Source organism: Balaenoptera acutorostrata, chromosome 15 (genome assembly GCF_949987535.1).
Source record: "Balaenoptera acutorostrata chromosome 15, mBalAcu1.1, whole genome shotgun sequence".
NCBI classification, from domain to species: Eukaryota; Metazoa; Chordata; class Mammalia; order Artiodactyla; family Balaenopteridae; genus Balaenoptera; species Balaenoptera acutorostrata.
In genome coordinates, this window is record NC_080078.1 from 41138124 (window position 1) to 41160705 (window position 22582).

The 22582-nt window shown below is 43.3% G+C and overlaps 1 protein-coding gene across 6 annotated transcripts in view; it reads right to left on the minus strand.

The window, feature by feature from the left end:
* DZANK1 (double zinc ribbon and ankyrin repeat domains 1) overlaps positions 1-22582 on the minus strand; it is a 68724-nt gene that overhangs the window by 24948 nt on the left and 21194 nt on the right. For 5 of the 6 annotated variants that reach the window (XM_057530129.1, XM_007191905.2, XM_057530130.1 and 2 more), the window contains 4 exons: positions 22314-22431; positions 16266-16379; positions 7543-7635; positions 119-283 (listed from right to left, as the gene is read on the minus strand). In XM_057530129.1, coding sequence (XP_057386112.1) covers positions 119-283; positions 7543-7635; positions 16266-16379; positions 22314-22431 — 490 coding nt within the window. The remainder of the gene's footprint in view (positions 1-118; positions 284-7542; positions 7636-16265; positions 16380-22313; positions 22432-22582) is intronic. The other variant, XM_007191907.2, reaches the window with a different exon arrangement.

Sequence of the window (22582 nt, forward strand, 5' to 3'; positions counted from 1 at the left end):
CGAGAAAGGTCTAAGTGTTTCGGCTCTCTTCCCCTGGGTTGGCTCACAGGGTGGAGAACACAAATTCAGAGTCACAACCCCTTCCTGGGTCCAGTTCTTAGTACCATGGAGGCCTCACCTCAGCAAAAGGGCCAGGTTCCCCGGCAGCTGGGGCCAAGCTGTTCTCCACACTAGGTCTTGCCAAGGACTTCACGTAAATACCACAGGAGCCACAGAATCGTGCAGATGGGTGATTGCTGGCTCCACATTTATAACAAATGGAGTAGCAAGTTGCAACGCCAGGCTAGAGGATAGAAAATACTTTTATATTTTCATGAATATCAGAGACACAATTTTCCCATACAAATTACGCCCATACCGTACAATCTGCCGCCATCCAAAGAACACAGGCCCATACCCTCTGACCCTGTAATTCTACCTTCTAGAATTTATCCTACAGATGGACAAATTCACAAAGAAGTATATTCAAGACCATTCCCTGCAGCATTGTGGTTTTAGAGGAAATAACTGGAAACAGCCCTAAACATCCAGCACCAGGGGGATGGTCTAAACGCGCCACGGGACATACAGACAGCAGAAAAAATGAGGAGGCTACTAATGAGATACACGGCTAGGAGCAAAGAACCAGGTCTGTGTTCATATTAAACTACCAGTTACTTATTAAAGCATCGAATGGCTGAAAGAAGACCTCAGAAAGTGGGTAACAGTGATTACCTCTGGGGGTAGGAGCCGTGGGATTAGGACGGGAAGGGAGACTAACCCTTCACACGAAACCTCTTGCATTATTTACATGTGACCCTTACTCCAATAAATAATTTTGAGTGTTTCATTAAAAAGGAAAGCAGACAACTCATAAAAGAAGAAAACACCAGGAGTCAACAGATGAGTGAAAAGGTTTAACCTCAAACAATGCAGATGAAAATAGCAATGAGAGACCTTCTTGATGTGAGAGAACTAATGATCTCTGTCTGCAGATTCTTAGGGAATTGGTACTAGGACCCAAATCCCAAGAAGCGATTTCAGCAAGGCTGTGGAAGGGAGGAGCCTGGCTCTGGGGCGGCCCTGAGGCACAGAGAAGCTGTGTTAAAACCCCCATGGAGGCTCCCTATCAAACTCAGAAGCAAGCTTCCCCTGCTCGCACGTGGACGGGTGGACACAGGGCCGTACAGGCGGGTCAGTACTCCAATCCCCCTCCCAATCCAGAAGAGAAGGAAGCCCCAAACCAGTGCAAACCCTGGAAATACGGTACTTCTGCCCCAAAGAGTAAAACTATGATGAGCTTCACCAGTGAATGAATTAGAAGAAAGAGCATGCGCTCCTTCACGGAAAGTCAATGAAACTGATGCCTCACGTATCTTGAAGCCCCCGTTACCTGGGACGCCAAAGGCAGCGTGCCCACCGCCCTCGCTGTGAGGATGTTACTCGAGAAAAAGCCCAAGGAGCGGGGGCGGCCTGAGGGGTCACGGCTGAGGCTCACCCTCTCTCCTTCGGACTCTGGTTTCCATCTGGAAATGTCAACTTACTTGCCACTCCTGACACAGGAGACGAAGTATTTTCTTTGGGGGAGGGAGTTGGGATTGTCTCGTGAGACTTTCTGAGACTCCGGCAGGCGGACATGAACTAGAATCTTTGCTCCCGCTGCTAAACCCCACGGCGGAGCTGGCACGCGGGCGCCCTGGTCGGCTCTGTTTACAGATGACGGAAAGCGAGGCACCGAGGGGCTGAGCCCCGAGATCTGAAGCCAGGCCAGCCGACTCTACGCTATAGCCTGGCTTTCACCCACGACTCCATGCAGCCCCTTCAACACAGTGGCTCCTCGCGGGGGCGCTCCTGCGGCGGGATCTCACTTGGTTACGCGCAGCGCAGTCCGCAGGAGGGCTCAGCACAGAGTCAGGCTCCCCGTGTCAGCTTCCTTCCCACTAGACCTGATTTCCTGAAGGGAAAGGACTCTCATTTCACACTTCTCCCCACAAGCACAGGACCTGGGACACTGGCACCTGGGCGCCATTCAAGTAGATACTGAATGAATCAATCGATCAATGAATAACTGACTCCATTGATCACGGAATGTGTGCACACATTATAGAAAGTGTTTACTAAGGATAATTTTTCCTCAAAGAAAACTATGCGCCCAGTGTATCCTGTTTTACTTCAGGGACTGCTCTGTTGTCCTAAAACAGACATCTATCCAGAAAGAGGCTACACCAGCTCCCAACATCCACAGATTCTGAGAAAGAAGACCCCTTTTGTATATACTTATCCTCGCCCCATTTATGTGCAATTAAAGGAAGGCTCTTTGGGATAAAGTCAAAGGAGAAACCCTTTGGAAACTTTTCCTTCAGACTTAAATTTATCCTGCTGTTAAAGCAGGGTTTTGATACAAAACTTGCTAATCTGGGTTTCTAAATACAAAGCCTTCAGACCTTTCATTGAAATGCACAGTGATTCAGTTATACATATATACATTCATACGTATATGTGTGTGTGTGTTTATGTGTGTGTATATATATATATTTTTTTTCTTTTTTCTCTTAATTTCTTTATAAGCCATACAGTTGTTTAAAACATAAACCACAACATTCTTGAAGGGTTTACGATATATAAAGGTGTAATATGTATAACTGTAACATAAAGGATGGGGGAAAGGATATGAACCTATATAGTTGCAAGATTTCTGTATTTAACCTGATGTGGTACAATAATAACTAATTAGACTAAAAAGTTAAAAATGTATATTTTAATCACTAGGGCAACTACTAAAAAATAATGCCAAGAAATACAGCTAAAAAGCCAACAAGAAAATTAAAATATAATTGTAAAAAGTATTCAAAAACCCCCAAAAGGCAAGAAAGTAGGAACAAAGGAAACAAAACAGATGGGAAAACTAAAAATCAATAATCAATAATAAAATGGTAGATCAAAAACCAAACATATCAATAATTATATTAACCTTTGATGGATAGAACATTCCACTTAAAAGGCAGAAATTATCACAATGGATTTTTTTTAAAAAAGGAAAAACAAAACAAACAAAATTAAAAAACTTAAAAAATAAAAAGGAAAAACAACTATATGGAAGCCACAGAAAAGGTCCAACTATATAGGCTGAAAGTAAATACACAGATAAAAATATTCCGTGTAAACAATAAAAAAGAAGGCTGGAGTGGTTCTGTATCAATACAGGATGAAACAAGTTTAGGGGAAAAAATGTATTACAAGAGATAAAGAGGGAAATTTCATAACGATAAAGGTTAGATTCACCAGGAAGACATAACAATAAAAAATGTTTATGGGGGTTTCCCTGGTGGCGCAGTGGTTGAGAATCTGCCTGCCAATGCAGGGGACACGGGTTCAAGCCCTGGTCTGGGAAGATCCCACATGCCGCGGAGCAACTAGGCCCGTGAGCCACAACTACTGAGCCTGCGCGTCTGGAGCTTGTAGTCCGTAACAAGAGAGGCCGTGACAGTGAGAGGCCCGTGCACCGCGATGAAGAGTGGCCCTCGCTCGCCGCAACTAGAGAGAGCCCTCGCACAGAAACGAAGACCCAACACAGCCAAAAAATAAATAAATAAATAAATAAATCTTAAAAAAAAAATGTTTATGTGCTTAACAAAATACATGATGCAAAAAGTGACAGAATTAAAGACAGAAGTAAACAATTCCAGAATCATTGTTGGAGGTTTTAATACCCCTTTCTCAGCATTTATCAGAACAATTAGAATATGATCAGCAAAGACATTTAAGATCTGTGCAACATTATACTTTGACTTCATTGATATTTATAGAATACCCACAATGACAGAACACACTTTTAAGTGCAGCTGGTATGTTTTCCAGGTTAGACTATATACTGGGCCATAAAACAATTTTCATTGACTGAAAATAACTCAAATCATACAGGGTATGTTCTCTGACTATAATGGAATAAAATTATAAATGAGTAACAATAACATAAGGGAGGGCTTCCCTGGTGGTGCAGTGGTTGAGAGTCTGCCTGCCAATGCAGGGGACACGGGTTTGAGCCCTGGTCTGGGAAGATCCCACATGCCGCGGAGCAGCTGGGCCCGTGAGCCACAATTGCTGAGCCTGCGCGTCTGGAGCCTGTGCTCCGCAACAAGAGAGGCCGCGATAGTGACAGGCCCATGCACCGCGATGAAGAGTGGTCCCCGCTTGCCACAACTAGAGAAAGCCCTCGCACAGAAACGAAGACCCAACACAGCCATAAATAAATAAATAAAAACAAATACTTAAAAAAAAAAAAAGATCTGTGCCAGGACATTTATAATTTACTTAGGGAGACCACTCTTGCATATGGAACAGTGAGCTAACATTCTCTTAAAAAAAAAAAGATAAGGGAAACCCCATATATTTGGAAATTAAACAACCAACCTATAAATAAATCATAGGTCAAAGGAGAAATCACAAGGGATGTTAGAAAATATACTTTAATAAAATTTTAATAAAACTAAACTGAATTATAATAAAAATACAACTTACATAAATTTGTGGAATATTGCTAAAGAAGTTCTTAGAGATAAATTTGTAGTCTCTTTTTAAAAAGAAGAAAAATTTTAAATCAAAGATTTGAATTCTCACCTTAAGAAATCAGAAAAAGAATATTAAATAAAATCTAAAACAAAGAGAATAAAGGAAACAATAAAGAGCAAAATTCCAAAAAATGAAACCAAAAAATAGAGAAAATCAATGAACCAGAAGGTAGTTCTCTGAAAAGATCAATTAAAGTTTTAAGTCTCTACGGGACTTCCCTGGTGGCGCAGTGGTTAAGAATCCACCTGCCAATGCAGGCGACACGGGTTCGAGCCCTGGTCTGGGAAGATCCCACATGCCAAGGAGCAACTAAGCCCATGCGCCACAACTACTGAGCCTGTGCTCTAGAGCCCGTGCTCCACAACAAGAGAAGCCACCACGAGAAGCCCGAAGCAACGAAGAGTAGCCCCCCTTGCCGCAACTAGAGAAAGCCCACACGCAACGAAGACCCAACACAGCCAAAAATAAATAAATAAATAAATAAATAAATAATTATAAGTCTCTAACATCTGGAACAAAAGAGGCAGTCACACTACAGATCCTACGGACATTAAAATGGTAAAGAGGGGATGTCATGAAAAAATGCCTGATAATACTAAGTGTTGGTGACAATGCAGAGAAACTGGAACCTCCATACCTCACTGGTAGGAATGTAAAACGGTATAGACACTTTGGGAAAAAAGTACAGCAACATCTTATAAATTAAAGAGGAACTTGGAACCAGCAATCCCAGTCCTATGTATTTATCCAAGAGAAATGAAAACTACGTCCACACACAAACTTGCATGTGGAATGTTCACAGCAGCATTATTCACAATAGCCTGAAACTGGAAACAACCCGAGTGCCTGTTAACTGGTGAATGGATGAATTCGTCATATTATATCCATACGGTGGAATAGTACTCAATGATCAAAATTTTTAAAAAATTAATACATACAACATGAATGAACCTCAAAACATTATGGTAAGTGAAGAAAATCAAACACACACACACAAGAGCTACATACTTCCTTAAAAGGCAATGCCACAGTGTACAAAGGGATGAGTATTTTCTGGGGCTGGTGATTATGGGAGGGGCTCAGCTGCCAAGGAACATGAGGAAACTTTTTATGGTAACGGGACTGTTCTGTATCTTTACGGCGGTGGTGGTTTAAATGACTGTATATAACTACCAACAGTCATTAACCTGTAAAATTAAAATAGGTGAGTTTTCTTGCTTATAAACAATACCTCTATAAAACTTGGAACAAAAAGAGTTCCTTCAAATCAGCTAGTCTTAGACTGTCAGTAATTAGACACAGCCTTAACAGATACCTTGGGGAATTCCCTGGCCATCTAGTGGTTAAGACCCTGCACTTCCACAGCAGGGGTGCACGGGTCCCATCCCTGGTCAGGGAACTAAGATCCCACAAGCCACGCGGTGTGGCCAATAAAAAATAAAAATAAAAAAAGATATCTTGGCCAACCTTCCTGTTAAGGGGTGAATTGTTGTAAATCAACAATTAAAAAGAAAATTTTAAATAAAAAGCAGAGAAAAGAAGTTACAAGTATATGAAAAACAAAGATTTTTTTAAAGGTAAATTGTGTCTCCTCCAAAGAGGAGTCCTAACCCCAGCACCCGGGGTTAAATTTGTTCTTAAAAAAATGTGACCTTATTTGGAAATAGGATCTTTACAGAGGTAATCAAGTTATTATAAAATGAGGTCATTGGGGGGGCCCTCATCCAGTATGACTGGTGTCCTTATAAAAAAGGGAGACAGAGAGACACACACCCAGAGGGAAGAGGGTATGAAGTCATACAGGGAGAAGGCGGCCAGGTGACTGGGGTGATGCGCTCCACAGGGAGCTGGAGAGAGTTCCTTCCCTAGAGCGTCACGGACGACAGGGCTCTGGCAGCACCTTGATTCTGGACTTCAGGTGCCCAAAACTGTGAGACGATGAAATTCTGCTGTTTCCAGCCACTCGGTTTGCGGTACTTCGTGTTGGCGGCCCCGGGATCGCAACCCCCTGCCTGCTGATACTAACGTGCTGACTACACTGATCATCACATGCTCGTCCAGCTTCCCAAGTAATTGCTCCGAGATGAGAGCAAACCCCCCAAACAGAGAGAAATATTATACAACGGCCCCAAGGAAGCAAGTATTTTTCTTCTAAATTGGCTAGTAAATGCCGACTTCTTCATGGGATTGTTAGGCCAGGGCAAGAGCCACCAGGAAGTAATTTTAAACTTCATCAGAACATTTCATAAACATAAAACAGATCAGCTACACGGAACCTATTCACTATATTTAAATTCCTTCATTTTAAACACTCAAGTTAGGCTGGCAGGAAACCCAACGATCGGTGCCCACCATGCTCTCAATTTCAAAACACAGCAGGCACACTGTGGAATTGAGTCTCTTTTTGATTAAAGCCTCATTTCACTTAAGTGCTGAAAACTCACTTATTTTTGTTTAAAATACTACCTATAGTTGTTACCAGTACTTGTACTTTTCAACTTGCTTTCCTAGGATCGGGGATTTGGGACTTGACATGTAGTATAAAATCAGTATGTGTACATTTTGCTTATTGATATGCTGTGATCTGAGGGAATCTGAAATGTTTTACCAAAATAAAGCTTAAATTTTTTCTTAAAAAAAAAGCAAAACAAAAACAAAAAACACAGCAGGCACAGTCCACACACACGTGCCTGCCTGTGAGTGAAATGTGAACGGCCCCTACCGCACTGGCTGCCGCCAGCCTTCCATGCAGTCACTAAATGAAATTGTAAGGAATTGCTGACTTGATTGAATCACCCTGAAGACTTTGAAAACAGTTTTGTACTGGTGAACATAGAAATGTTGCTTTCACTTTACCATGAGCAGCTTATTTTGGTCTCTCCCCTCTCCTCCCCTACAAACTTCCTCTCCCCTCTGCAGACTATATTTCTTATCACTAACACTGAACATTTATCAGCCATTAAAATACAGGAGTGGCACATGCAGTCAACCTACCTCTTGTGACGAAGGCAGGGGACCCTCACAGGTGACACAGTATCTCAGGTGAGCAGGGTTCCCTGTGCCGCAGGTGCGGCAGATCACTTTCTCCTTAAAAACAGAGAATGAGAAATACGTGTTTCCATGGAGGCTCTCTAATTTCTTCACAGATAAATGTATTCATTTTTCCTGCCAATTCATCTGCATAGTATAGCATACTAGGACAAAAGGGTGTTAATAAGGTGGAATAATATAAGAGGTACTTTATCTACCACCATGATGATTAGCAGTCGATATTCTGATGATTTCATGATCTAAAATTTATCTTTCAAAATAACTTACATAGAACACAAGTTTGAATACACACACACACACACACACACACACACACCATGCAAAAAGGGAAACCATATGTAGCTATGCTGATCTGAAGTGGCATCTGTAGGTTGATTCAAGTTTAAGGTTTTATTTCAAGGCATGATACTCTGAAAGCCATGAAAGCCAGAATTGAGAAGTTTCATATTTATTTAATCATGCTTTTTATTTCTTTCTCTTATTCAGTATTTAGTATGTAAATTCTTCAAGTCCAATAAATCAAAGTACTGTTCAAAAAAAAAGAAAGAAAGAAATAGGTGTTCCTCTGAGCAAACAGCTGTGCAAGGAAATCATTAAGCAGTCTTTCCAGCCGATCAGCCAGCTAGAGACCCTACACTAACACCCAGACCCTGAAATTGGATTTAGGATTTAGGAATTATTACAACATAAATAGTGTCAGACAAATGAACATAGTTTTGAAAGAAACAAACCCCAAAATGAAAAAACTGAAAAAGAGTATTCATCTGGTCTTAGGAAGGCAAATTGACTATGTTGCACTGCTTCTGAGTTATTATTTTTTTCATTGTGGAAACTGTGCTACTTTGTAGGCTCCATCTCCTGGCTTCAACAATAAACAGGAAGGCCCAAGACCAGCAAAAGAGTATATGTTTACAAGTAACCTAGTTCTTGGCCTGGAGTCTACCCCACGGGGCTTTATATTAAATGTGAATTAGATTTGCTCTGTAGTTTCTCACTTAGAAATGGAAAAGTAAAAAGACCGTCTTAGAAAATGGGTCATAAGTTCAACCTTCTGAGTCAGGAATCTGGGGATAAGTTGCAATACAGAAAACAACAAGAGAAAAAGAAAAGATGGTTAACACAGCCTAGCCAGAGTTCGGCCATGGGAGGTTGGCAACTAACATCTGTTTAGTCACTGGACTACTGTGCAGAATCCCCCTGTCCTTTCCAAGTCTTTCTCAAGTCCCACTTACGTAAAAGAACCCAAGGTCTTCCTAGGAACCAGAGCCAGCTCGGGAAACCACAGTTCCCAGCCCAGAGAACGCCTCAAGGGCAGAGGCCGACTCACTGCTCCTCAAAATGGCAGAGAACCATAGACTTGCTCTCCGTGGGTCCTGACACCCCCTGGTTCCAGCTTTCTTCCCAGTTGCTTAAGGTCCCCAAAGCGTAATCTGCAATCATCAGAGCTTTTCTGTGAGATTTAAGGCAGTGATCTTCCTGATCTGGTAGAATCCACTGAGAAGAGAAACAAATTTCCTGTCCCTCAGTTAAAATACAGTGAGATCAAACGAAAATAATCCACCTGTTTGGTGCAGGAAATATTCTAGAAAGAGAAAACTATAAACTAAGTAAAACTGCTTACTTATTAAGTCCAATGGCCCTCAATTTGCAGGGCCCACAATCTAAAACTAGTATGTCCTGGGACTTCCCTGGTGGCTCAGAAGATAAGACTCCACACACCCAATGCAGGAGGCCCAGGCTCAATCCCTGGTCAGGGAACTAGATCCCACATACATGCCGCAACTAAGACTTCGCATGCCGCAACTAAGACTTCGCGTGCTGCAACTAAGACTTCGCCACAACCAAGGAGCCCACGTGCTGCAACTAAGATCTGGTGCAACCCAATAAGTAAGTAAGTAAGTAAGTAAGTAAATAAATAAATAAATAAATAAATAGGTAAACTTTTAAAAAATAAATAAAACTAGTATGTCCTCCATAGCTGCCATTTGTGTACGTGTGTGTGTGTGTTTGTGTGTGTGCGGTGAGAGCACCTGGAATCTACTCGCTTAGCAAATTTCCAGTATACAAAGATGGATATGTTAATTAGCTTGACTGAAATAATCATTTCACTCTGTATATGTATATCAAAACATCACCACCTTAAAGATGAAATTTTTATGAAAATAAATAAATAATGAAAACTAGCATGATAGGGGCTTCCTTGGTGGCTCAGTGGTTAAGAACCCGCCTGCCAATGCAGGGGATATGGGCTCGAGCCCTGGTCCGGGAAGATGCCACATGCCGCGGAGCATCTAAGCCCGTGCGCCACAACTACTGAGCCTGCGCTCTAGAGCCCGCGAGCCACAACTACTGAGCCCGCGTGCCACAACTACTGAAGCCCGCATGCCTAGAGCCCGTGCTCCGCAACAAGAGAAGCCACCACAGTGAGAAGCCCATGCACCGCAACAAAGTGTAGCCCCTGCTCACCGCAACTAGAGAAAGTCTGCACATAGCAACAAAGACCCGATGCAGCCTAAAATAAATAAATTTATTAAAAGAAAAAACAACTAGCATGACATAACTCTGCCCAATCCAAACTAACTCTGCCCAATCCCAATACTGCCTTGCAAAACTCTCTTTAAACAGAGTGAAGTAAGTCAGAAAGAGAAAAACAAGTATCGTATATTAATGCATATATGTGGAACCTAGAAAAATGGTACAGATGAACCGGTTTGCAGGGCAGAAATAGAGATACAGACATAGAGGACAAACGTATGGACACCAAGGGGGGAAAGCAGCGGGGGTGGTGGTGGTGGTGCGATGAATTGGGAGATTGGGATTGACATATATACATATATTAACATGTATAAAATAGATAACTAATAAGAACCTGCTGTATAAGAAAATAAAGTAAAATTCAAAAAAAATTTTTTTGAATTTAATAATCTTTGTTTTTTAGAGCAGTTTAAGGTCCACGTCAAAACTGAGCAGACATTACAGGGAGTTCCCATATACACCCCGTCCACACACACAACCCCCCACCATGAACATCCCGCACCAGATGGTGCATTTGTCACAACCAATGAACCTACACCGGCACATCCTCATCTCCCAAAGTTCACAGTTTACCTTAGGCTGCATTCCTGCCAAATTCTCTTTAAAATCGCCCAACCGAAGTACTGAAACCCTATAAATACCCTTCCCCATCTTCTCTCTTCTGAGATGCTGCTAAGATGGTCAAAGTGGTGGTTTATCTCACTGTATGAGGTCCAGTAAGCACAGCCTTCTTGGTCGACAGGCTTTCCTCATGGTTTCTGGGGTGGCTTTTTGACACCACGTGGCTCACTTCTTGAAGAGCAGTGACCATGACCCACAGATAAAAACCTTGTATCACGATCACTACATCACAGATTCATGTATGTCCGTAGGGACGATGTGGGACTCAGGCCACCACCAGACAGCCTTAATGAGGAGCCTAAACATTTACAACAAGCACTTTACAAAAAGCCAATACCCTCATTTGCTGCCTCACCCACAGCATTGGCAACACAATGACCAGTTGAACGGTTCCAAGCAATTTCGTGGACCTGGCTTAGTCACTGGGGTAAAACTTTTCCTTACAAAGCAGCTGGAAGATGAGAACAATTTTCTAATCTCCCAAATGATAAGCTTTAATTGACACAAACCAGTAGGTAGTGGCAAACTTAATCTCAAAGCGGATTTTGTAAGATGCCAAGGTCAACTTGACACAGAGCTGTGGTTACACTGGCATTAGCCCTGAATCATTGGGCGAGGGGCTGGGGTCTCATAGGAGGTACCTGTGCCCTCGCTGTGTGAGTCATCAGATCTCTTTCAGAGTAATGACTTCACGAGGATCCCAGCCCTAAGCCTCACAGATTCCAGGAACCCCAGACACAAGGGGAGTCCTGGAGGTAAAACATGTGTTGCTAGTTAGAGCCAGAAGGAAGCTGAAGGTCTCTTTCTAAAAGAGTTCATGTGTTCTGGTGAAAGGGGAGATGCTGACATTAGTTTTCAACTGTAGAAAACGGCCAAAGGGATGCCTTTGTTTTTTGTATAAGAGAGAAAGAAAGAAAGAATGAAAGAGGGACTTCCCTGGTGGCGCAGTGGTTAAGAATCCACCTGCCAATGCAGGGGACACAAGTTCGAGCCCTGGTCCGGGAAGATCCCACATGCCGTGGAGCAACTAAGCCTGTGAGCCACAACTACTGAGCCTGCACTCTAGAGCCCGCGAGCCACAACTACTGAAGCCCGTGTGCCTAGAGCCTGTGCTCTGCAACAAGGAGAAGCCACCACAATGGAAGCCCGCGCACTGCAACGAAGAGTAGCCCCCCACTCTCCGCAACTAGAGAAAGCCCGTGGGCAGCAATGAAGACCCAACACAGCCATAAATAAATAAATAAATAAATTTATTTTTTAAAAAAAAAGAAAGAAAGAAAAGGGAGGGAGGGAGGCAGGAAGAGGCAAACAAAGCCAAATTTACATGTGTGAATATACATAAATATGTTTCTGTGCATCTAGAAAAATACATAGAAGGACACTCACTAAGCTGCTGTCATTGGTTATTTCAGGGGATAGAAATAGAGGTGGGGGGCTTCCCTGGTGGCACAGTGGTTAAGAATCCGCCTGCCAACGCAGGGGACACGGGTTCGATCCCTGGTCTGGGAAGATCCCACATGCCATGGAGCAGCTAAGCCCGTGCGGCACAACTACTGAAGCCCGTGCACCTAGAGCCCGTGCTCCACAACAAGAGAAGCCACCGCAATGAGAAGCCCGCGCACCGCAACAAAGAGCAGCCCCTGCACGCCACAACTAGAGAAAGTCTGTACACAGCAGCAAAGACCCAACGCAGCCAAAAACAAAAATAAATAAATTTAAAAAAAAAAAAGAAAAAAAAGAAATAGAGGTGGGGTGGGGAAATTACACACTTCATTGTGTATCTTTGGACTATTTCACGTGTTACTGAAAATTAGAAAATTTTAAAAAACATAAAATCCTCTCCTATTCTGAAATACAGGCCAGAGGATAAAAGAAGAAACTCCTGCTACTATATCTTCTAATCCTGGCAGTAGAAAAAAGTATCTGATGCAGCAAAATTCCTCAGCTTTGACAAGGGCTTTACATCAACACGAGAGAAGCCTGCCACAGCGGGTGGGTCTGTCTGCACCACAGCAGGAAGAGGCCCGATGGTGCTTTGTGCACTTTGTGGAGTGAGATGGAGACCAACCTAGAAATGGGAGGGAGGCATCAACTGGCCTTGCTGGCGCTTTGGGGAGGGAAGGCACGCTGGCTTCCGTGAGCAGCTTACACAGGTGTTCCCACTGACCTTAGAGGAGGCTCTCTGGGTGAGAATGTGATCTAAAAATCTGTCGCCCTTGTAACATCTGGGAAAGCCACTGGGATGAAGATTTCCAACCAGGGTCTTTCTGTGTGTAGCAGCAATACTGAATGTCCTGTCGTAAAAATCAGGCATTTCCCACCAGATCAGATGTTACGGTGACAAAGGTCTCTCTAAAAGATCAAGTCTGATTAAAAGCCGTCCTTGCTTTTAACCCTCCATATGGCAAATGCCTGTGCCTCCTACAACTTCTGTTCAGATGACACCCCTTCTTCAAAGCTATCCCTGGCCCTGGCCCCCGACAAGAGCTGACGAATCCTCCTCTGTGCCCCCTGCCACCACGGCAAGCGGGGGCCCAGATCACTGGGGCAGTGGGTGCAGGGGTCACAGCCCGGGGAATGCAGTGAGCAGAGCCCTAGAGGGTGGTCCGGGAAGCAGCAGCTGGTAAAGCCACATCAAAAGGTGCCTTTGAAAAAGCTCCTCAGTACCTGAGGGCTGGCACGGGAGGGGCAAGGTGGAACCCAGAGAAACTGGGTGAACCTGAAGGAAGGTTCATGGCTGCGCCTTGGTGAGGGATGCCAGCTGCCTGGGGACCTCGCTCCTTCCTCAGGCTCCTTCCCCTAATCGTCCCTGTTCAGTGACCCTAGAGCAGGTGTCCAGCGACTGCTTCTCAGGCTCACACCACTGCCTATGCCACCTGGCACTGCTGGGAGCTCAGACTTATTCCAGTAAATTCTTAGGGTGCAGAATGTATTGTGTACGTGGTAAAGTACAAAAAAAAGAAGAGGATGGAGTTCCAAGAGTGACCCAAAAGCTTTGGTAAAAGCAGCACAACTAAAGCAGTATAACTAATAGTATAAGACGTACAGCTGTTGAAGTCATGTCTTTATTGAAAACAATAGTAAATCGTACGAGTCCAATGTTAAAACAGACAAAACACCAGGGAAAAAACCACCGTGCCAACAGAAATGGTCATGAGATTCTCACTTCTGGAGATAATGATAAATGTACCCTAAATCACTATTTCCTAAGATCTTGAGAAAGTTAATGTTTCAGAGAGCCCTTTATTGAAGCTGTGCCTATTTGAGGCATTTTTAGCTAATGTGAAGCTTGGGTACTCAGTAATTTCATGATTCCCTTTGAAAACTCAACATCAGAAGTCAAATAGGCTTGATTTTCTAAATTTCATCTTTGAATTATCAGTTGATTTCCTCATTATAAGGTATATGTTCTGCCTTTGGTCCATTAATAGAGTAGAAATCAGTTTCAAGGGATTGTCTCTCTCTCATCAAAACTGTACTTTAAAAAGGGGTCACTCTCAGGAATAAAGACGCAGACGTAGAGGACTTGAGGACATGGAGAGGGGGAAGGGTAAGCTGGGACGAAGTGAGAGAGTAGCACTGACATATATACACTACCAAATGTAAAATAGATAGCTAGTGGGAAGCAGCTGCACAGCACAGGGAGATCAGCTCGGTGCTTTGTGACCACCTAGAGGGATGGGATAGGGAGGGAGGGTGGGAGGGAGATGCAAGAGGGAGGGGATATGGGGATATATGTATGCATATAGCTGATTCACTTTGTTATACAGCAGAAACTAACACAATATTGTAAAGCAATTATACCCCAATAGAGATGTTAAAAAAAAAGAGAGAAGACAAAAAAAAAAAAAAAAAAAAAGGGGGTCACTCCTGGATTTGACACTCCTAATCACTATAGAAGTCCTACGTTTATCATCAACAGAGGACTTACTTATACCTTTGTATCCCCTGTCTTTCCACAACATGGGAAGAACTCTGGGTTTCAAATGCTGAAGGTGGCATGATAGACACTGAACTTGGCTCTCAGCCAACACTTACCCCTATTCCTCCTGTTTTGAATGGTTCAAAGGGCTGGATATGATATTATCTTCAAATATCCTGGATAATGTAAATATTAGTGAGAACAGGTGCTGCTGTGATTGACAGAACAGCCAAAATCATGGTGACTTAAACAAGAGAGAAGCTGGTGTCTCACTCTCATGTATAGGAAGTTTGGAGATAGGCCTCCAGGGCTGCATGGTGGCTTCCTGCAGTGACTGGATTAAGGACTTCTTCTGCAGTTTCTTAAGATTGAAAATAGGGCTTCCCTGTTGGCGCAGTGGTTAGGAATCCGCCTGCCAATGCAGGGGACATGGGTTCATGCCCTGGTCCGGGAGGATCCCACATGCCGCGGAGCGGCTAGGCCCGTGAGCCACAACTACTGAGCCTGCGCGTCTGGAGCCTGTGCTCCGCAACGGGAGAGGCCGCGACAGTGAGAGGCCCACGCACCGCGATGAAAAGTGGCCCCCGCTCGCTGCAACTGGAGAAAGTCCTTGCACAGAAACTAAGACCCAACACATCCAAAAATAAATAAATAAATAAATTTATAAAAAAAAAAAAAAGATTGAAAATAGTCATCAAACAAAAAGATTAGTAAATTTTCATCTACCTGACTTTGGCCCAGCCAGTTCTTCAAAATCTCACTTCTGAAGGTTTACTTAGCCTGGGATACTTTTGAACATTTTTTTCACAGTGAAGGGGAGCTGGGACATGTAAGAAAAAGTGGACTTACTTTTTCTCTCATAAACTTTGCCCACATAGACTCCACAAGGTCATTTTTGGAGTGTTACAGCTCTAATTGTACGTTAAGTCCACACACTTCCCTTACTGATAAAAATTCTTGCTTTTTTAATCCCCAAAGTTATCTTTATTAAATCTATTTCATCCTCTAGTGACCTTTACTTGAGGTCAAGTAAAAAGGAGGTGAATGGGACTATAAACTGAAAAATGGAGAAAAGATACAGTTGTATGTTCAATAATTCTACCAAAAAATTTTTCATGGCATGACGTCATTTGTCTAACAAGATTTTTTTAATGTTCATGATGATACTTAACATTTTTATCCATGTGACTAGCTGTAATCCTTCTTTTCTACGTAATAGAGACCCATAATCAAACAAAGCAAACGAAAACATGAAGTGACTAAGGACAAGATGAAAAGTCAATATTAATTACAATGTTCGAGTTTAAATATATGAAGTAAACAACTGTCTGTGTTAGCTGCAGTGCAATTTGTCCTCCAAATCCATGTTCAGGGAACACACTTCTGTGTAACTCTCTTGATATTTAGATCCTACTGGCAAGTTAAACTCTTGGGCAGATGCCTTTCCAAAAATGAGAGTGGATTTTGTTCACAGGTATTAGCTTATCAATTGTTAGCCAATTCCATCAGCTGAAGAAAGATGTTTAATGGTTCGAACATTAATTTCTAGGTGTTTTATTCACACTTCTACAGATTCACATTTCATTACCTTCAAGCGGGGGTTGGCCTGTGGCTGCAGCTGTGGAGCGAGAGGAGCCTCACAGACCACACAGATGGGCGTATTCATGGGCACCAGGTTTTCACATTCTGCACATAAGCCCATCTGCACAAAGAAAGAGGTCAGGTTGGCAAAAACTGAAGGTATGAGTAGATCTTAAAATGTAAGGTTTAATTTGCTTTTGTAAAAATTTCTTTTAAATAATTACCACTTTTATTCTTATTTCTTTCCTATTAAAGTAAAAACATGTTTATTGTAGAAAAGAGAGGTATAAAGAAAAGAAAAAATAGCTTACAGCATGATGGAGTGAGGAAATCGACACATCTTCTCTCCAAAAAGCAATTATAAAGTTGGGTAAAACTTAAAAAATTCTGAAAGTCAACCAAAGACAGACAACAAACTGAAAAGTAGTGAACTTCGGGCAAGGACACCGCACGTCTGTTGGGTCTTGCTTGGGCTGTCCCCATCCTCCTCCAGCTCCAACAGCATGGAAGCTCCACAGAGCAGGGAGGGCTGTGAAAAGCAGCAGCTTCGCGGCTGCTGACAGGCAGGGCTCGTGTGATTTGGAGCACAGTTAACGTGATGATCTCAGTGGCAAGCAAACAGTGAGGACAGTGGATCCACTAGCCTGAGCTCATGGTCCTGTTTGGGGCAACTGATGAACCAGCAACTAGCCAGGGACTTGATGGGGAGTTTCAGAAGGTAGGTCATCTCTAGGGGGCTTGATAAACTCCTCCCACACCCTCAGTTGACTGGAGGATGTTCGCATGTGCAGCGTTAGACCTAAGAGGGTCCAAGCCACCCACACATCCTTGGCTGCACATGAAGATACAAGAGAGCTCAGCATAAAGTAAGAGCTGGGGCAGACCTGAAAACAGCCTGAAGTTTGAATGTTCCGCCCAGCCCACAACAGACCCCTCAGCAGAGACTGGAAGCCTTGGAGGACCAAGGTGTTTGAGCACAACTTCTGGCCAACCTTCAGTTGAACTCTAAGCTATGCACACCCAGGGCTGATCCCAGGCTTAAAAATAAAACAAGGGGAAAAAGCTGATAGTAGTGGCTGAAAACTGCAGGGAAGACAGGCTTGAAAGAGTTAATCCAAGTAAACAAACACAAAACCAAAACAACAACACAAGGAGAAAAAGTCAGAATCCAGACTTATTATACTATCTAAAATGTCCAAAATTTGAGAAAAAATTGTGAGATGTGCAAAAAACAAGGAAGTGTGACCAGTACTCAGGGGAAATAGTCAATAGAAATTGTCTCTGAGGGGAGGAAAAGAAGATATATTGGAGCAAAGCTTCTGTGTATTACTGGATTTAAGTTAAATTATTCTGAAATAGACTGTGAGAAATTAAGGAGTATGTTGTAATCCCGAGCGTTCTCTTAGAAAATAACTTTAAAAAAGAAAAGAACTTTTTAAAATAGTAAAAAAAAAAAAAAAAAGGAAATATAGGAATGAAAATGGCATACTAAAAATTATTTACTTAACACAAAAGAAGGAAGCAAAGGAGGAACAGAGGAACAAAAAAGACGTGAGACAAATAGAAAACAAACAGCAAAACAGCATATGTAAATCCAACCATATCATTAAAGACATTAAACGTGAATAGACAATAACACCACATTCAAAAGGCAGAGACTGTCAGATGGGATAAAAAAACGAGAGGTATGCCCAACTAGAGACATGCCCTAGATTCAAAGATACAAATAGGTTGAAAATACATGTATAGAAAAAGGTATACAATGGAAATAGTAAGGGTAAGGTAGCTAGAGTGACTGCATAAATATCAGGAAGAAAGGACTTTAAAAACAAGAAATAATCCTAGAGACAAAGAAAGACATTTTGTGATGATGAAAGGGTCAATAAATCAGGAAGACACAGCAATTATAAGTGTACATGAACATAACAACAAGTCCCCAGAATACATGGCGCGAAAACTATGAGTCAGCCTTAAGATAAGGCTCCATCTATCACCTGGCGACTCTAAGCCCCAACTTTTACTGGTGGACCACAGCGGCGTTTTGGAAGTCTAAGGATCAGCATCAACTCAGAGCTAGTATCTAGTAATCCCCCAAAGGTTTAGGCATTTCCTTTTCCTCAAGGCACACGTCCCTCTGGAAAAGGCTTCAAGGATGACTTATGACATGTACTTGCAATGATGCAGGGTCCATCCTCAAGGACACCCAGCCGCCCTTCAGTTAGGGAGCTGTGGGTTTGCGAATCGACTTAAGTCTTGAAACTGGGTGACACCCTTGGATGTTCCACTGTGGTGGCCCAAGTCCCGTATTTGGCTACAAAACATGTGATTTTTTTTTTCTATTATATAAACCAGGCAAGGCACTAGTAGGCTGCCCATCTGTTTCATTCTTAGGAAGACCACGATCAGATTCTGATTACTGATATGTCGCTGCAGGCTTTCACAGTAGATGTGCCCACCTTGTCTTTGGCAGTTAAGTGCTGCCACTTGACCTCTGGAATCCCGTTAGCTCCCTGAAATCAGGGAGCCCATCTCAAGAGTGGCATCGCCCCATGATCATGTCTGGCCTCCAAGGAAAGCAGCCATGGCACTTTTCAAGGATGCAGGCGCTCCTTTCACTAATACATATTCCTCACTCTATGCCTTAGTGAAGGACGTGTCTTCTGGGCCTTCTTGTGAAATGCAGGTGAGAGTTGGGGGCACACAGGACGCACCTGGCAAACCTACTCCAACATGATATCAGGAAAGACCTAGCATCGAGTCTCACTAACCATGGGCTACTACTGAGTCCAAGTTTTACTCAGCCAACCCAAAAGGCAGCAGGAGCCACTGCCAGCTTCATTAGCTAACACATTAAATCAATCCAGAATCTATAAAAGAGGCATGCATACCAGTGAATTTGGCCCAACTTAGTGTTATGTTCTGCCCTCATTTAAAATCCACTCCCAGGGCTTCCCTGGTGGCGCAGTGGTTGAGAATCTGCCTGCTAATGCAGGGGACACGGGTTCGAGCCCTGGTCTGGGAGGATCCCACATGCCGCGGAGCGGCTGGGCCCGTGAGCCACGGCTGCTGAGCCTGCGCGTCTGGAGCCTGTGCCCCGCAGCGGGAGGGGCCGCGATAGTGAGAGGCCCGCGCACCGCGATGAAGAGCGGTCCCCGCACCGCAATGAAGAGTGGCCCCCGCTTGCCGCAACTGGAGAAAGCCCTCGCACGAACCGAAGACCCAACACAGCCAAAAATAAATAAATAAATAAATAAAGTAGGGGAAAAAAAAAAATTATAAAAAAAAAAAATAAATAAATAAATAAATAAAATAAAATCCACTCCCAGACTTGTCCCCCAAGATTCTGCCAATATACGTTAGCAAAATTGTGCTCTTCTTTTCATGTGTAAGCTTTTTGTCCTGGATCACAGAGTACACCTGTCCCTCTAGAGCAGCTGGGATTGGACCGTAGTCATGCTACAGGATGGCTACGGTGAGTCTTGATGAGAATACACACCCCGTTTCAAGGCCACTGCCCCAGGCGAGGTTATCACAGAGATTTCAAGGAAAGGAAGGCTAGCATCCTCAGATGGGAGGGCCAGCTCATCCACTGGCAGAGTAATTTAGGGAATCAAGAATGTGCATTTCATCTGGGTCCAAGCCAACATCTCCATTCCCAGTTTCAGGATCCTGTTCTGTCCCAATACATACCCGAACTTTCACAAAAGAAATGTGGTGATAAAGTGAATTCAGCTTATGCTGTAACTCACCAACATATTCAACTAAAGTTTGTGTTTGCTTTCAGCTGCAAATCCCTGGAGCTACAAGAAATAGGTTCTTTTGGGGCTGCCATGGGAGCACTCTGGTTCTTGGATTATGAGTGAAAGGTCCTGAGCTTGTCGGTTTCTGTGATGCTCCCAGGTGCTCAGGAGAACTGTCCACACCACAGCCCTGGTATCATCATTGCTGCCACAACCGTCAAGTGCAGCGGCCACCTGGCCACCCAAGAAGCTTGCTTTAGGTGATGCTTCCTCAGTACCAGACCCATGTGATAGCTTGATTTATTGTGATGCCACTTCATGCTATGAATTACTAGCATCCTGTTTCCCATGGGCAAGGAGCTCAGCACTGCTCCCCAGCAAAGGGAAGGACCAAACCACTTCCCAAACCCCTTCTTTGCAGTCTAGTTCCTGGGGCCGCTCCTGGTACCAACTCTGTATCAGTCAAAGTCCAGTCAGGAGACAGAAACCTCAGAGTAATTTAAACAGGGAAAGTTTAATATAAATAGTTATTAACTAATAACAGAGGACTAACTGCTAGTGGGTAAAGCGAACTCTAAAGGATACAGGACTACCCAGGATGGGGAGAGCCACTGCTGCTCCGGCTGAGGCAGAGGACCTGAAGAGGATCGAATCTGGAAGAGGCACTTACTGAACTGGGTGTGGCTGTCACCCACTGGATGGCTGAGAAGTTCACTGGGGTGACACAGACCAGAGCTGGCCCCAGAGCAGGCAGGATCCTGTGAAACTCATGAGGACTCTACCCCTGGGGAGCTGGCAGGACATGCTGGGAAGCCACGTGCAGGCTGCTGATGAAACGTGCTGGGAAACTGCCCCCTGGGATGCCTGAGAGACTTTCTGGAAGCTGGCTGGGTACCCGTGGAGCCCACTGAGAAGCTGTTCATGAGATGCCATGCAGTTCACCGGGGTTCAGCACAACCAAGTGTCCTGCAGGTTAGCTGAGCACCGTCAGAGCACAGGGAGAGGGAAGCACAGCAGAAACAGGAAGAGGAGTCAAGACCATTCTCCTGCAGTGTCCCTCCCAGCAATGAGCCTCTACTGATGAAAGTTAACATCAAGCCAGCTGGCAACGGAGAAATCCACAAGGCAGGACGAAGAGGCACTCCTCTGCATCTCTCTAATGAGACCCTGAGTGTCTTGGGTCTGGGATCCTAGGAGTAGGATTGTCCCTTTGAGTACCAGAAACCCAGCTGAGAGCAGGACACAATAAGAACTCAATAGGTCAAATTACAAAGCTGTTTATACATTAGAGCACGTTAATAAATATCATTTACAGGCAGTATAGATGTTGCAAATGTCATCATTTTGAAAATTTATAATCCCTGATAACCTTTTCTCCCTGTAACAACAAAGAAAGTCTTGAAAATCTGTTTGCAGGCCAGTAAAAAATAACTTTGACATCGCACCAACGAATATAAGCAGGGAAAATTCAAACCAATGAGACCTGTTCATGTTTTATTTGCTGTACCATCTTTTACAAGGTGTTCAAAATATATCATGGAAGTAAACTGACTTCTACAGCATATCCATTTAGTATCTGGCCACTTGCTTAAATGCATAACTCAATCCTAAAACTCTGGACTTTGAATTTATTGAATAGTGACTTTTTCTCAGGGACTATCTTTTTTAAATGGTCATTTTCAGTCAACTTCACAGATCCTTTTATATCATTTTGTAAACCTTAGTCCAAAAAACCCCCAAAGTATCACGTGCATAAAAGATGAACACATTTTGGTGAAGGTTTTGATTTTTAGTAAGCCAAGTATGTTTTCTAACTAACTACAAACTTAATGGTAGGATAATATCAATTATTATCTACACTTAGCTAGAACTTTTAAATTTAGATATACTGATCAATCTATAGCTTATATAAACAGCTTCTTTGGACAGAATGAAGTATCCTATGGATATACAGACTTGTAGTTAGTACCCCTGGTCATTTACTTCTAGAATATATTTCCTTATTGTCCCCAGGTTATGAATAGAAATATCATATAAGTAGGAAACATGTATTTATCCATATGTGAATCATTGAAATAAAAAGATTTCAGTCTTTTTCTGAGCCTATGCTTCTTCAAGGCCACACAAAAGAAATGGCATTGCAAACAAGTTTTTCATTCCTAAGTAGGAGTCTGGATAGTACAAGATTCACTTGCCAGTAATTTTTTCAACAAGTATTTATGTTTGTGGTTCACGTGTGCCAGGTACTCTGCTCCTGCTGCAAACAAAGATCAGATAAACCAATGGAAGAAGATTTTAAGGATTCTGCTGCTCACCTGAGCTCCTTCTGGGGGTGGGAGACGACAGCCAAATATGGGCGGGACAGAAGAGCCACATTCTAGACAGTAGCGGGCAAAGGGGTCAGACGGGCGGGGCACAAGGCAGTGAGCACACCTGCAACAGAAGAGGGTCCTGACTGGCCACGTTCTGAGGAGTGCACATTGAGAAGTCAAGTGTCAATCTTGACAAGCATTCAAACGTTTTTTTGAATAAAATAAAACAGAAAGCAGAACACACTCAAAGCCTATGGAACAAGTTCAAGATG